Raw genomic sequence first — 16,361 nt, forward strand, 5'->3', positions numbered from 1 at the left:
GGTCAAATGCCTTCTCCGCATCGAGGGAGACCGCGACCTCAGGAGCCCCCCCCGACACAGGAGAATGAACAACACTAATGAGCCTACGTATATTAGAGAAAGAGTGGCGGCCCCTCATGAACCCAGTCTGATCTGAAGAGATTATGTCTGCCATAGTAGCGTCTAGTCTTATAGCCAGAAGTTTAGCTAGGATTTTAACATCTGCATTTAGAAGAGAAATGGGCCGGTAGGAAGCACAATCTGTTGGATTTTTACCATGTTTTAGTAACAGTATAATGTTAGCTTCTGTAAGGGTCTGAGGCAAGGTTCCCCGATCTAGGGAGTGGTTAAACATTTCAAGTAAGAGAGGTGCTAATTTTGGAGAAAATTTTTTATAGAATTCGATTGGATAGCCATCTGGCCCAGGGGCCTTGCCACTCTGCATCGCAGAAATAGAAAAGATAACTTCACTAAGAGCGAGGGGTCTATCCATATCCCTCTCTTTATCAGGGCCAATCGTAGGGAAGTTCAAGCCTTCCAGGAAATCATTCAAATCAGAATTATCCTCTGGGAATTCTGATGAGTACAGATCCGAATAAAATTTTTCAAAGGCTTGATTTATTTCAGCTGGATCGACTGTTTGCTCACCCGAGGTTTTTTGGATCTGTGATATAAGCTGTGCTGCCGACCGACTTTTGAGTTGGTGGGCTAGGAAGCGGCTCGCCCTGTCACCGTGCTCATATATAAAGCCTCGCGATCTAAGCAAGGATTGTTCCACGTCCCGCGTCGATATAAGATTATATTCCAGTTGTAAAGCAAGTCTCTCTTTGTCTGATGTTAATTCTTAATTGTCTTTAATGCTCTCTATATTTTGTGCACAATATATAAATAAACCTGTTTGAGTGATTTCATCTAACAGTGCCTGAAATTATTGTTTTGCCATGACAGGCCTTACTCTTAATGCTATGACAAACACTGCCATAGAATTCTCAACTTCTGATTTTTTTTTTACATGTGTAGGAAACCCTTAATGAACCACAGTTTACATCTTCTTCTTTTGCTAATTTCATAAGTGAACGTGTCATTAAGCACATCAGAACAAGTGTATACCATTCTCAGGCAAACACAATATGTGGAATGCCTTAATAGAGTGCTAAAAAAAAACATTCAGGCAGCACAAGCTACACAATGACCCTGGAAGCCTGCAGTTACCGAAATGCTTCACCTCATGCCACAACTGGTGAATCCGCTTTCCAGCTTCTCAGACGAAGACCAATGAGGATAAAACTGGACATCCTGCCTCCACCTAACGGGACAGTGATGGTGATGAACAGTATGGATATGTTAGAGACAACAAGGTTCTATAACAAGCCAAAAGTGCACGTTACACAAATGAAAAGAGAGGAGCCAAACCCACCAATGTCAATGTTGGCGCTACAGTCAGAGTGAGGAAGACTTTTCATATGGGAAAAGTAGAAACCCAGTACAACAATCCTTTGTTAGTAAATTGGCCTGAGTACATTCATCCTCAGTGATGAGAAAAGAAGGAATGCAGCATGACTTTTGCTTTGCTCCAATGAAACGCCACGAACTGATAGAGCAGAGGTCCCCCTCAGCTCAAAACAGACACAAAAATGAACTGTTCTGCAAGGAAACACATGAAAAACGTGTCTATTTACACTGTGGTCCAAAAACATGCACCAACCTGGACAAAAGACTATAGGATAAAATAATTTGGTTTAAAAAAAATGGATGTGAAAACAAGTGAAAGAATGTGAACAGAAGTCTTGTGATTTTGAGCTTCAGTTGTAATTCTGATAATGTTTTGTTTTCTGAAGATGACTTTATTTGCATCCACTAGCACATCTGTCAACTGAGTGGTTAGAGATAAATTGCAGACACTATTTAGCATTACAGTAATACTAATCTTTCTGAGAAAGTCCCTAACTTATTTACAACTTGTATTTCTTTTCTAAGTCTAAAAAATATGTTACAAAGTAGCTACATTGCTACAGATCACAATCCTATTTTGGTTTCAAAAGAATGAGAACGTTTATGTGGGTAACAGGGGAGATGTTGTTTTCTTAGCTTTACACAGTGAATACATTTGTCTTCTGTTTTGTCCCTGTTATTACTTGGACGCTACTGTGATAGCGTAGGACAGAAAAGACTGTGTTAAAGAAAATAATCGAGAAAGATTCAGAAAATGAAAAACAACTCCATATGCTGTTACGGCGTCTTGACACTTGACACTGTAATACCGAAGTAAAAAAACAAAAAGTTCTTGAGATTAACCATTGTCTTCTATTTATTTATTTACAGCTTACACAATATTTCTTTTGTTCTGCAGCAGAAAACAACCCTCTGATGTAAGAGCTTTGTGTTCACTGTAAGATGATCCTCAACAATCACATGAAGCGTTGCACAAGGAAGTCAGTTTAAATCCCCATTGCCTAACTTTGACATAACAAAAGGATGACTAACGAAAGTTCAGTGAATAGCAGCAGTGTTCTGTTCTCCTTTTTCATTCAGAACCCTCCATCCATCATCATATCAAACTAGCTTATGTCACAAGGGTTCCTGGTGCTTTAATCTCTCTTGTGTATCACTTCTGACGGATTAGCTGTCGTGCTCTGACACCACTTTGCCTTCTTGCGTGCCGCCACCTCCGGCTAATCCACAGCTCAAGCCCGCCGAGATGCAACTGAGTTTCATTTCATTTTGAACCAGGTTTTCCAGGACTAAGGAAGAAAAGAAGTGGAAATCATTAGAAACCAAGCCGTTTGCAAGAAGACTGGAAAAGCTGCATTGGATTGTTTGCAAGCTTCGAGTCTAAAAGGACTTTTTTAAAGTGATGTTCTGTCAAGTAGTTATTAGTAGCTTCTTAACGGCTGTGACATCAGTCATAGGGCACAGATTATGGAGAAAAGGGCAAAAGTCTTCATCCGGGCTAGCTAATGACATGGTTCCAAACATTTCATAACTCTAGACTGGAATATCATCAGGAACTGTGACATACAGCAGCTCAGTTTAAATTGATTACTTACGCCTGTGCACTGTCTTGTTGACCATACTGAAGCCTTGGTCTGGGTACTTGCTCAGGTCAATGTAGTAGTAGAACTTCAGTTCCTGCGGGTACTGAGCGTGGGGCAGGTTCTGCAGCACGGGAATCATTCTGTTGGACATGGGTCCCTCTGACAGAGCCTGGTGCATCATATAATTGCACCAGTCGTCCTGCACAAAGCTGGGGGTGATGAGCAGAGCCTGTATGTGGCTCTCCCTCACTGCCTGGCAGAACTCTGTGAAAACGGCTCCTCCTGGACAGGTGTCCCTTTGCCACAGGAAACACCTGAGACTGCGGGGCGCCTCCTCCAGGAACAAGACCAGGCGCGTGGCCTCTTCGATGTCGGTGAGGGCCGAGCTGTGGCACACAAACACGTCGTACTTTCGTCTCCATCTCAGCTCTGAGCTCAGCGCGACATTTGACTGCTGTGGTTTAAAACGGTCTGTCCTTACGGACGGTGATGTAGATGAAGACAGCGCTGAGACACTGCTGATGGACACCACTGGGTCTTCACCATCCTTGCTCCTGTCATGTTGGGTTGATTTAGTTTTGCCAGATTTTAAAATTTTTTGGAACCAACCTGTAAGCCAAGTAACAAAAACAATATGTTTAATTGATGACTTGATTGCGGGTTTTCAGACTAACAAATGTAATGTGTCAAGTAATGCAAACTTGAATGACTGCACGTTGCCCTCCATCATGCATTCCAAGGTTTCAAACAAACACGTCACACAATCAGTTAGTGCTCAGAGTATGTGTTGTGAAAAACTCTCAGCTACTACCACACCAAATTTTTAGCCGAGTATCTGTAAAATTGATCAGGTCATGAACATTTTTTGTGTTTGCTAAAGTCAGTGAGCAGCAGCAGCAGTGACATTGGCTTGACTCAAAAAGTTTATCAGGTTTAGCTGTACGTCCTGGGATCACTTTCTGAGAGTTTCATTAAATTGATTCATGAAAAGTGAACAAACACAGGGACACACATAAACAAGTACCAGATTGTCCATCTTTCATGGTAGCTGGTGATCAAAATAGAGAACAGTGTGTCAAAGGTGATAAAATACAAATTTTCACACCAAATGAGCAAAATAGGCATTCCACAAGGTTCAATTTTAGAATCATTGCTCTTTTTGCTCACCTGAAAGTTGTATTTTTAGTGCCAATGTACAACTTTACTGAATCGGCAAATAGTATAATCGTGTCACAGTGGTTTAAGAATCATTTATTTTGCCTCTAAATTGCACCAAGATGAAAAGTCTTCAATAATTTTACTGTTGTCACGGATCAAAAGGAAATCCTAAAAGTCGACGAGTTCAAATATTTGGGGGTTGTTTTGGATCCACATCCTAAATTTGAGCCTCATAATAGATAAGGGGCTACAGCCATTAAAATACATCTTTAGGAATTACAGTTTTAATATCAGACTTAAAAAAAAAAGACAGAAAGAGGAAGAACATCATAAGTATATCTTAAGAAAAAGGAAGGATTATTTAGTGGAGCATCGTGGGTGTCTGGCTTAGTCTGCTTTTCTGCTTGAATGAAACACTTTGTAGAAGGGTTTACATGCTGTCCAAAAGTTCAAAAACACCACTCTCTCTGCTACTGAACGATCCAGATCCAGTTCCAGAGCTTAAATGGGCTTCTGAAGGAGTCGTCCAGCTTCCAGCTCTACACACCAGCACAGAAAACAGCTATCACATACTTCTAACACATGACCACTGCATTGTGTTACATAAACTGATGGGCCAGCGACTCTTGCACTTCCTGTGGAAACCAGTGAGGTTTCAGATCTAATTTCTTGTGCTGCTGCATTCATGGTTATTTATAGACGTTAATCCCTTCCAGTTGATCCACAAGACATGCGGGGGGGGGATCCCAACAATTTCTACCATACGTTTTGTGTATGGGCAGTTTCCATCCAATTACTGACAAATAGCTTAACGTACAGTTAAGATAGATACAGTAGTTAATGATTTCAGATAAGCAAAATAAAAAACATTGATTGTAATGTTTACATGAGACGTCTTTGCTCACCATGCATGTTGTTAACACCATCATGCCTGTTCAGGTAAACTCCAGAGTTCTTCGTGTGAAATGATACATGGCGCTCCTTTTTGCGAAGGCTGCATAACGCAGAGGCAGTGGCTGAACAGACTGAAGCAAACACAAAGTAACTGAGATCACCCTGAAAGAAGAGGAAGTTACTGTTTGCTGGAAGAGACGCCCAGATCTGCGCACTCCGATTTCAAATGCAAAGTCCTTCGAATTCTACACTTGACTAAGCAGTGTGTAAATCCTTTGTTTAAAAAAAAAAAAAAAAAACACACACACATGGCCAAAAAGACACGTTCAGTTCGGCACAGCTGGACATCTGGGTGCCCAAAACAAATAACACTTCACTGGTTAGGATATGAATACATTTTTTATGCCCTTCTACCTTAAAGAATTAATAACAGGAGAAGGAAAACAGAAGTCTTCAATTTTGTGACGGCGAGGCAGCAAACAATACAACTTTTATTGTTACAATTTAATTGAACTTTTCTTTTGTTTTTAGCGGATACAGTGTTAAATTAACCTCAGTGTGAATATATTTTTGCAACGTTGATAAGACGGATTTTATCTTACATAACCAATAGCACTTAATATTTAACAGAAATAATACAAAGGTACATTAAAATTTAAAGAACTTTAAATGAAACATTTAACACTGAGATCCATTATTAAAAATATATCTGTGGGCTCGAGCACACCCAGAGTAAACTGCTTTTGGCCCCCACTATCAAACCTTTGACTTGATACAAGTACAAAGTCTTACATTTATGATGGCATGCTTTAGTGTACCTGCAACGATAACCCGTGCATCTTTGATATGTTATACAATACGTCCAGTGCTATCCAACAACATTCTGCTTTCCAGTTTTAACATTTACCCTGGTTGCAATGGGCTGTTTAGACTAATAAATAAAAAATGACATCAGTAATCTTCCAATTGTTGTGTGCAGAGAATTCATTTCACGGTCAAGGGACAAATAAAGTGTGGTGTCGAAACGAAATTCTTATTGTAAAAAATTAGGGGGTTGGGGGAGTGTAGATGTGAAAACGTTGAGTTATTAAATTGTGGATGAATTCAGTTCAGAAAAGAATTGCTAATGCTGTGCCTAAAAATGGAACTCTGTTGTAAAAAAAATCATTCAGGCAGTTATAAATTAAGTAAGAATATAAAGTGCGAAACACACTTCTGCTTTTCACTTCCCTTATTAACACAAGTGTCTATGGCGATTCTATTTTGAAATATTTGTTTTATTTAATGGCAGGTTCGTATGGAGGACAGCAATTCATTTGTCACACTATTTATTGATTCCGTAATTCATTTCTTAATTAATTTCCTTTTTTGAATTTATGAATTTAGTGTTGGTTTTGGCAGTTTCAGTACTCGGTAGATTTCACTGCTAGGATAACCTCCAGGGGAAATTCCCTAAAGCTGAAGTATTTGGACGAAGGAACAGATTTTGTAACTTTCATGTTCAGAAATAGCACGATTACCCCGGCAACCTAGATTGCCGAAAAAGTGTATTAAATGTAGTTAAAATTAAAAGTAACTTAAAATCATTTCGTTTTTAGGAGTACCGTGAGTTTTGGCTTTTAGAGTTAGAAAAACATTTAAAAACGGGCTTCTCGTAGCGGAGTGCCGTTTCCGGTGCAACACCGGAAGAGAACGTCACTTCCTGTCGGATCATCTGACGTGTCTAAAACAGTTTTCCACCGGTGTTGGGTTTGTGCTCGGGGATATTTATCGTACCTATTATTGTTTTCTGGTAAGAATTGAGGGTTTACCGCCAGGCAGTGCTTACATTAAAGTTACAGAAGCATTCGTGTTTTCCCCGCGGGCTTCCGTTTTCCCTTGTTTATCTCTTAATGTGTTTTTTATTATTAAATCCAGATACGTGGTGACAAGATGCTGGATTTCTTCACCATCTTCAGCAAAGGGGGGATAGTGTTGTGGTGCTTTCAGGGAGCCGGGGTCACTGAGTCTTTCACGGGGCCAGTGAACGCCCTGATCCGCTCGGTGATCCTTCAGGTGAGCCGCAGACAGATAAAAGACTTATTTTTTTATTCTTTTGAGGCGGTTGTGTCGGGTCGTCAAACTGTCAGCGCGGCTTAGCTAATGCTAAGCTAATGCTAACGGTTAGCAGACACGAGCGCCTAGCGTCAGGCTAATTGTGGAAGTAAACAAACTGCTTTTAGGATTTGGAGAACTAAGAGCCGCCTCGCGTTGCTGAGTTTTAATAAAAACCTCTTTCTACAATGACTTTACTCACGTTTGGAGACCACATCTATAACCACACGTTGAGCTCATGTTTATGTGTCAGCTGCATTGTTGTTGTTAATTTTTCCCTATCCCATAGGAGCGGGGTGGGAACAACTCATTTACCCACGAAGCTCTGAGTCTGAAATACAAGCTGGACAATGAGTTCGAGTTGATTTTTGTGGTAAGTCCGTGAAGTGCACGCCTCAGCGACTATAATGGAACCATGTAGTCCACAGGTTCACAAGCTTTATTTTTCTCTTGTTCGTTTCTCCGTCTGTGGCTGCCCAGGTGGGTTTTCAAAAGATCCTCACGCTGACCTACGTGGACAAGTTTATAAGCGATGTCCAGCGTCACTTCAGGGACCGCTATAAGAACGAGCTGGAGCAGAAGGACGCCATGAAGCTTCTCAACGGCACCTTCGAGTTCGAGGACGCCTTCAATGAGCTCCTCAGGTAAACACACACACACCAAAATCCAACTCTCTTACAGCTGATTCCTGTATTTAGTAAGACGGTAGTTTTGCAAACTTGTCTGACGCTACCAACTTCTTGGTAATGTGCGAGCCCTATATCAGGTTGTTAAGACTGATTAACACTGTTGGAAGTGTTGCAGTGTTTATGTTAGTCTGGTACATGTTCACAATTTGCCGCGTTTTTAAGTTACGCTAACGAAACCCCACTGCAGTACTGTTCCAGTGTCCTGTAATACAATAATGCCTTGTTTTTTTGTCCTTTTTTGTGTGTAAACCTGCGGTAAAAGATGAAAGAACGATCTGTGTATGGTTTACTATAGCGGCACATACATTAGTTTATAACACAAAGATTTAACGGAACTGTTTACATCAGATTTATTTGTCTTTGGTGATCTGATCACAAGTGGGCGGCTTTTTGTCCGATCTTTTTACATTTCGCAACATTCAGGGCCCTCGATAATCGTTCCGTGAGCCATTTGTTGACCGCTCTGATCGAGGTCAAGACAAACAGGGTAATCTTGACATCCGTGGTGCACTTCAGTTCAGTTTATTTATATAAGTGTTCATAAAATTCCTCTCCAAATCATAAATCTAATTCAACTACAAACAGTTAATCCAATCAAACTATAGGTGAATGCAGTCATCAGTATGTTCCAAAATGCTAACAAGTCAAAAGTGGTTTAAAGAAGACAGCAGACTGCATCAAAACATCCCTTATTCAGGGAGGAGACGGTGGAAAGGAACGACCCCTTCTTAACAAGAACGATCCTCCAGCAGAACCAGGGTTCAGGATGCGCGTCCGCCTGGCTTGGCCGCGTGGGACACTGACACAGAAGTGTTGGACCAGGCGTAGTTTCTATGGGAAGAGAAATGGGGAACACTCGAGCCTAATGGGTGTAAGAATTGAAAATGTGTCAAAAGGTAGTTCTGAAAAACCAAGCTCCATTTTACATTAAGGATCTTCTTGTTTTTTTTTTTGTTGTTGTTCTTTTTAACCAACAGAGCTCTTTGCTCTTCTTAGTTTTTAAAAGCAGAATGGGACACAGAGCTTTCAGTTATCAGTTTCTTTGTGGATCCAAGTTCCTGTTTCTGTCCCTGAGACACTCTGTCTACTTAAAGACTTTCCTTTCTGATCAGTCCTATAGTCAGGGTTGGTTTGGGTTTCCTGAGCTCTCCTTTAGTTCTGCTGCTAAAGGCTGAGACTGCTAGAGGACAGACTGACCACATTTCCTCTCTCCGCTGCTGTCTTCACTCTCTCTTAGTCTCCATATTTGTATTTGCTTTAAAGTTCCTCCTTTAAGCATAGCCAGGTCAGGTGAGGTTTGTTTCCTGTGGATTTTTTTTGCTTTAACCCGGTGCCTCCTCTGAGACAGAAAATCTGAAACCTGGAAGGCTCCTTATTATTGATTCCTACGTCAAATCACATGGCTCTTTTCTACACAAAGGATCAGAGGTTCTGCTCTGAGCTACACCAAAGCCGTTTTTCCATTGTCCCGTCTCAACACGACTCCATTTGCCCTCACTCGGCTCTACTCGGTGTCAGTGGGCTTCCATTTAGCTGCGGTCCGCCGCAATGTGGGCAGGCCGCTGGAAATTTACCACCAACAGGTACATAAGTGAAATAAAGTCACAAAACACTCACCATTCTGTGCCTCGGTTTCCAAAAAGTGCTGTAGCCGAGGCCACCGTCCTTCTGCCGGTCGGAGCCTGTAAATGAATTCTGCTGTCAGCCATCACAGCAACAACAGTGTGGATATATTATATATTTCAAAAGTAAATAACTAAAACGAATGCTGCAGTTGGGAGGTTTTTAAAATGGTGGCTTCCTTGGGAAGAAGACCCCCCCTCGCGATTGTCGTCACTCTGTGGCCAATCAGTGACCTGCAGTCTGCTGACGACAAATCTTCAGCTCAACTCGTTTGGTTCTACGAACAGAACCGAGGGCCAATCTCAGTCAATATTTATTGAAAACATACACAAATTAACCCTGGTCTTAGATGTAATGAGTCAAATCTTTCATATGTAAATATCAGTTACCTTTTCCCAGTTACACATTATACAGAATTTAAAACAAACATACTTTAATGAACAAATAACAATAAATCAAACTAAAAAGACACATCATTAGCATTCATTTTTCTCCTTTAAAGCAGCTAAAAAGCTCCTAACAAAAACCTGAAGATACAGCTACAAACATTTAACTTTGAAACAAGAAGACGATACAGTAAAAGATCATATACTTTAAAGCTGAGTCGTCATTACTCTGATGCACATTGACTCAAGTCAGATACCAGATATCATTTCTTGCCTTCAAGTTCATCAACAACAGCGTGTTCGGTCCCATTTGCTCCTCTGTTGCCTTCTCCACGTCAAAATCAAAGATGACTGAGAAAATTCAACTTTTCGACTTTCTTGGCTTTGACGAAACTGTCACAGGAAGACGTCACTAAACAAAATGAGAAGTGATAGACGCTCGATCCATCACAAACCGGAGGGCCGGATAAAATAATATTTAAATGTTATGAAATGTTACCAAGGGTCCGGATCTGGCCCACGGGCCTTGAGTTTGACACATGTGCTCTGAGCTCTGACCTGGGAATGACACTTCATCCGACTTAACTGATCCAGCTGCAAATCTGAAAACCCAGTAGGGTTTGTTACAGGTGCTCAGTCACTAGACTAAGCACCAGCAGCTGTACGAGCTAATAACATTGTATTTTTATGTATTCAAACATTGTAGAAAAGTATTTTCAATAACAGGGGCTGTGATGCTGATTTGAGATATTAACTGACAAAAGTGCAAATAGTTTATTACTGCAGCTACTGCCACGTGTTATGCAACTCTTAAATAATAATAATAAACTCTTAATGACACTCAACTATTTCGACCCCAGAATGGCGGAGGAGAGCAGTAAAGGCCGAGGCCCCGCCCCCATGAGGTCCTTCAAGGAGTCGGAGAAATCCCAGAAAACTGTGAAGTCAATGATTGAGACGAAGGGTGGGGACAAGGGCAAGGAACAGGGGGGCAAAAAGAATAAAAATACCAAAAAGGAGGGTAAGTGCTGCTCTTCACGGTACAAAATAAAAGCGAATTCTAAACGCCTATCGCGTCAAACGTCGGACTTGTAATGTCTTCCAGCTCCCGCAGCTGAGCCTGTCAAAGTGGACCAGGGCAAGACTCCGCCCACTGGCCAGAAGACGGTTGTGAATGGTAACCAGGGTTTGACCCCTGAGGAAATCCTGCAAAAAAACCGAGAGAACTTCATCCGCAAGCGCATGGGAACGTCCGAAAAACCCAAGTACTTCTTTTTTTTTTTTTTTTTACTCAACTGACACACACACACAAAAATATAATCAGCAGCATCAGAGCAGTTATACTAATCCTTTTTTTTTTCTGATATCTGTGCTCGCAGCAAGTCCCCAAAGCCTCAAAAGCCAAGAGAGAAACAAAATCGTGTTTGGAACAACGGCGGCAGCAGCACCAAGGAGCTGGATTACAGCAAGAACGGCGCCGCCTCTCCCGGTGACGGTGAAAAGAGCCCGGAGGCGCAAATCAGCCCGGTACGTGCACGCTCTGCTCCACGTTTCCGAGGTTTCCGAGGCGCCGAGTCGCCTGCGTTACTCCCCGTTCGTGACGCGGAAGTTAAAGGTGTTGGATTTGTTGTTTCAGGACATGCAGCTCAACTCCATGAAAGGAGACCTGCTGTCTGTGGACTACGAGTCCAGTGATGATGAGGAGGAGGAGGAAGAGGAGGAGGAGGAGGGAGTGGTTGTCAGTGAAACGAGCAAGACGAGGTAACAGAGTGTTTACTTTAGAGTCTGTCGGGCATTCGGGAGTTTGTTCCAGGTGTAAGTTGTAACCTCGAACATATTTTTTTATTTCCCTCAGCCCCAAAAAGGGCGGCGGCTTTAAGGGGATGTTCGGGATGTTGAAGGGTCTGGTGGGCTCCAAGAGCCTGTCGCGGGAGGACATGGAGCCGGTGCTGGAGAAGATGAGGGACCACCTCATCGGTACGTTTTTTTTTTTTAACGCAGTCTGAATTCCGCAGAGCTGCGCTGTTTGCTAAGCGTTGTGGGGTTTGTTTGTTTTTTTTTTCTTTTTTCTGGCACCGCAGCGAAGAATGTAGCAGCCGACATCGCCTCGCAGCTGTGTGACTCTGTTGCCAAAAAACTGGAGGGAAAAGTCATGGGCACATTCACCAGTAAGTACACTTTTATTATAGCTACTTGCCGCAAGCACAAGCCTGATGGTTGGCTTCTTTCGAGAACTGTCAACATAAACAAGGTGATTACAACCATGTATTTTAGCCATGATTATCATGGGAAAACAACAACGAAAAAACCCTTAAATAAGATCTTCCGCTCAGTTTTATTTGCACAGAATGCCTTTGAAAATGCTGCTCTGTGGAGATTTGTGCATAAAGTAGAAAACAGCCCTCCCAGTTGCTGACTTTCACACTTGGCAGATGCGTGATAGCGTTTTGGTGTGTGAGAAATCTATTATTCTTTCTCTGTGTGTGTGTAGCTGTGGCCTCAACTGTAAAGCAGGCCCTGCAGGACTCGCTGGTGCAGATCCTGCAGCCCAAGCGCAGGGTGGACATCCTAAGAGATGTCATGGAGGCGCAGAGCCAGCGCCGGCCTTTCGTCATTACGTTCTGTGGGGTCAACGGAGTTGGCAAGTCTACTAACCTGGCAAAGGTGAGTTTGATGGTTTGTGCACTGTTGAATATTCCACCGCGTCTCTTTGTTACTGTAAACACCGGACAGTTACATTAGTGTCTTTAGTTCTGTTAAATGCCAAATAATGGGGTTGAGTAACTCGTAAATCCAGACACTTCCTGTAGATATTTCAGTTGTTTGGGGAGGGGAATATGCCGACAGACCGTGACCTTCAGCGTGCAGCAGGGCGGCTCACAGCCGAGCGTGAAGCGGTTCTGTTCTCAGCTGGTAAAAGGTGGAATGCCGGCCGGGGAAGAGTCTTTGTTCATGTATCTCTGGGGCTGTTGTTCACGAGTGATGGTAGGATGGAGCGGGAGACGGATCGACGGAATAGGGCCTTACTAAAGTCTTCACCCCATCTATGCAAACAAGTTGAGATTTATTCTATGATTTTGTCAACAGCGGCTTTCTCTTTGCCACTTGCTCATAGAGTTTAGACAGATGAAGAACCTGGACATCAGTTGTTGTAGCTCAGTCTCTGGAGCTTGGAGCTCCTTCAGAGTCACAGGTGTCTTGGTGGTCTCTCTCACTATTCTCCTTTTTCACAGTCTGTGAGGACGGTAGATTTACACGTCCCATATTCCTACGTTTCTTGACGATGGATTTAACAGAACTCCCGGGAATGTTTAGGACCTTTTAAAATCCTTCTGTCTCCATCCTAAGTTGAATTAATTAGGTTTACATAACTACTTCATTTACATTAAATATTTGTATTTACTCTGTAGAAACTTGGCTGCACTTTGACACTGAAGGGTTTTGTAAAAATAGTTTTTGTAAAGAAGATAAGAAGATAATTATAGTAATCATGACTGATTTATGACAGCAATAAAAGCAGCCTCAGGGATGAGAGGAGCTCAGAGTAGAGCATCTGCCCCTCATTGAAAAGACAGCTGAGGTGGTTCTGGTGGTTCCTGGTCCTCCAGGAAGAGCTGGATCGTCCCCTTTGGAAAGAGGGACGCCTGGATTTCCCTCCTGGACCATTAGGCTCCACAACCCGACAGATCAATGGAAGAAAATAAACAAATGGATGAACTGATGGGGGTGGGGCGGCACACAGGGCAAAACATTTCTTCAGCTTCATGTCGTCGTATGACAGTTTATTTGTTAAAGGTCTTTGTCGCGCAGCTATTTAATAAATTTTCCAGCCGAAGGAGGTGGGGAGAGTAAGCGAGCACGGACAGGTAAACAGATTGTGAAGCTGCATCTTGTTCATCATCCTGTAACTCTGTCATCTGGGTCCAGATCTCCTACTGGCTGATGGAGAACGGTTTCAGCGTGCTGATCGCGGCCTGCGACACCTTTCGGGCCGGAGCTGTGGAGCAGCTTCGCACTCACCAGCGCCGCCTGAACTCCCTGCACCCCTCGGAGAAGCACGGCGGGCGCACCATGGTGCAGCTCTACGAGAAGGGCTACGGGAAGGACGCCGCTGGAATCGCCATGGAAGCCATTGCCTACGGTAAAAGCATTTAATGTCTTAAGTGCGCTGCGCCTCGGTGACGACCATATATGGGATATCCTCACACGCTGACCGTGTTTTGGGCTCCCTCAGCTCGCAACCAGGCGTTTGACGTGGTGCTGGTGGACACCGCTGGGCGAATGCAGGACAACGCCCCCCTGATGACAGCTCTGGCCAAGCTCATCGCCGTCAACATGCCAGACCTAGTGCTGTTTGTTGGGGAGGCGTTGGTGGGCAATGAGGCAGTTGATCAGCTGGTAAGACCACCGACGGTTAGATGGCTTTGTTGGGGTGGTGTTCATTCGGACTTGACGATCCTATGCCGATCATCACTCAGTAAAAGTCGATAAGAATGAAGTGCTGCACCCTGAAGTGACTCTCATTGTCCTTTAAAATTAACAATTATTTTTTTCCCAGAAAGATCTGGTTTAGTTGGCTCACCATTCTAAAATTACAAGCTCAGAGTTCAAATTACTATCAGAATACGAAAACAAAACAAAAAAAGTCAGAATCAACACATTACAAGAGCAACGTTCAGCTTAAGAGTTGCATAACAAAAAGCTAACAAGCTACTTGTGATGCTAAAACTGTCCAGCAGAGGTTAGCGCAGCTCCAGTATTCTGCTTCTCAGCTCCACAGTGTGTGTGTTTGTCTCCCACGGACGTTTCCTCCCCCCCACACGCTCCTCTGACTCCGAACGCCACTAAGCTGACAAGCAGATCTTTTTTTTTTTAATGCATGTTATTTCCACGCCGGTCAGATTTCACCTGAATAATTCGTCTCGTCCTCAGGTGAAGTTTAATCAGGCTCTGGCCGACCACTCCATGTCCGACAAGCCTCGCCTCATAGACGGGATTGTTCTCACCAAGTTCGACACGATCGACGATAAGGTAAATATTATACACATTTAAATTCCCGCCAGTGACGTCTCCGAGCGTGGCCGTTTTAAAAATGTCTTTAAAGCCAGCGATTCGTCCTTTTAGGCTCATGAATATTTTGCAGCTCATGCGTCATGTCCTCTCTCCCCCCACCTGCGATAGGTTGGCGCAGCCATCTCCATGACTTACATCACAGGCCAGCCGATCGTGTTCGTGGGCACGGGTCAGACGTACAACGACCTGCGCAGCCTGAACGCCCGCGCCGTGGTCGGCGCCCTGATGAAGGCTTAAACGCAGCTGCATGCTCCGCGTCCGTCCGTCCGCCCGTCGTCTCAAAAGAAGCCAACTGCACCTTCGCCGAGCTGCCGCGAGATGCTCCAGGACCCCGCTAACCCCTTCCACGCTCGCGCACTGCCCATCTCTGCATCAAACCAACGAACGAGCGAGCGAGCGAACGGACTCGAGGATTCGACAGACGCCGCGCCTCAACGGACCGTTTCCCCGACAGAGCCAGAGGGAGCCTCCCTTTGGGTTACCCCCTTCCAACTTCTGGGCCAAAATTTGAAAGCACCTGAAATCAGCTGACGTTAGCGACATTTTAGCTGGACCTTGACTGAACCCACCGGTTTACCGGCGCACCACAGAACAGACTTTGTGAGGCATTTTGTCTCTGTTTCTTCCTCTTTGCGGAACAGGAAGCGACCCGTTCCAGAGGAGAGCTCAGCGACCGTAGTGCCTCTCTGTTAATCTCCTAATTAACAAAAAAACCCCATTAACCAGTAGCTGACCTCTAAGAATGCCGATCCAGATGTGAAACCCCCTCGGCTGAAACTAGATTTGACAGGTTAGCAGACGTTGGGCAAAAATTGCTAAAAAGATTTAAAAAAAATAAAGAAATAAATTATTAAAAAGCGCAGTCTTAATTTGTGAATCAGATCGGTACGTCAAACATTCAGAACACTATTTATTACCCTTTTATTTCCCCCTTAAGCTTAAAACAGTTTACAGATCTTTCTCCTATAAGATCCAGACTTTTCTGCGTCACCGTTTAAGAGCAAATTTGTTTAGTTTTGTCGGGGACTTCGATACCACAACATACGATTCATTAAACTTTTGGGACCCTTTCAATCAATCCCTCCTCCCCCCGTTTTGATTTATTCTTCGATTTATCAGAAAAGCAGCGTTTTAAAGCCCTCTTTTAAACTGTGGTAGTGCAATAGGAGACGAGCGAGGGTTGTGCTGACATTTACCTAATTTATGAGAATGTAAACATTTCTAAATAAAGCTGCTATGTGCTGAGAACGGCCTGTTTTGTTGCATCACTGGGGGTGCTGAGGGTACTACACCACCCCCGTACTATTGACATCTTGCTTGTCATCCATAAATGATTAAAAGCAGTGGCGGCTGGTGGGCTAACAGGTATATAATAAAACTAGATCTGTTAGCTACACCTGCTGTTAGCCAGACCTTTCACTGAAAACCAG

At 43.4% G+C, this 16,361-nt stretch overlaps 2 protein-coding genes across 2 annotated transcripts; one reads left to right on the plus strand and one right to left on the minus strand.

Annotated features, from left to right (window-relative positions):
• Window positions 1-2,274: 2,274 nt before the first annotated feature.
• On the minus strand, window positions 2,275-5,270 carry LOC108238172 (toll-interleukin 1 receptor (TIR) domain containing adaptor protein). The gene is made up of 3 exons (XM_025006775.2): window positions 5,078-5,270; window positions 3,027-3,623; window positions 2,275-2,720 (listed from the first exon to the last, which is right to left on the minus strand). The coding sequence occupies exons 1-3, from the start codon at window positions 5,082-5,084 to the stop codon at window positions 2,599-2,601; spliced, it is 726 nt and encodes a 241-aa protein (XP_024862543.2). The 5' UTR covers window positions 5,085-5,270; the 3' UTR covers window positions 2,275-2,598.
• A 1,455-nt stretch (window positions 5,271-6,725) lies between these two features.
• Window positions 6,726-16,179, plus strand: srpra (SRP receptor subunit alpha). Its single transcript, XM_017420076.3, has 15 exons — window positions 6,726-6,858; window positions 6,984-7,121; window positions 7,450-7,533; window positions 7,641-7,804; window positions 10,719-10,879; window positions 10,964-11,123; window positions 11,238-11,385; window positions 11,495-11,619; window positions 11,714-11,835; window positions 11,940-12,026; window positions 12,350-12,522; window positions 13,786-13,999; window positions 14,093-14,256; window positions 14,791-14,889; window positions 15,040-16,179. Exons 2-15 carry the CDS (start codon window positions 6,999-7,001, stop codon window positions 15,166-15,168), a joined length of 1,953 nt encoding a protein of 650 aa, XP_017275565.1. The 5' UTR covers window positions 6,726-6,858; window positions 6,984-6,998; the 3' UTR covers window positions 15,169-16,179.
• The last annotated feature ends 182 nt before the right edge of the window (window positions 16,180-16,361 follow it).

This window comes from Kryptolebias marmoratus, linkage group LG2 (genome assembly GCF_001649575.2).
Source record: "Kryptolebias marmoratus isolate JLee-2015 linkage group LG2, ASM164957v2, whole genome shotgun sequence".
In the NCBI taxonomy this organism is placed as follows: domain Eukaryota; kingdom Metazoa; phylum Chordata; class Actinopteri; order Cyprinodontiformes; family Rivulidae; genus Kryptolebias; species Kryptolebias marmoratus.

Bases quoted from the DNA above. Each gene is read 5' to 3' on its own strand.
- LOC108238172 (XM_025006775.2), bottom strand. The intron at 2,721-3,026 runs GTAAGTAATCAA...TTTCTTCCTTAG, and splicing joins CAACAAGACAGTGCACAGGC to TCCTGGAAAACCTGGTTCAA.
- srpra (XM_017420076.3), top strand. From the start codon at position 6,999: ATGCTGGATTTCTTCACCATCTTCAGCAAAGGGGGGATAGTGTTGTGG. The intron at 10,880-10,963 runs GTAAGTGCTGCT...AATGTCTTCCAG, and splicing joins TAAAAATACCAAAAAGGAGG to CTCCCGCAGCTGAGCCTGTC. The intron at 11,836-11,939 runs GTACGTTTTTTT...CTGGCACCGCAG, and splicing joins GATGAGGGACCACCTCATCG to CGAAGAATGTAGCAGCCGAC.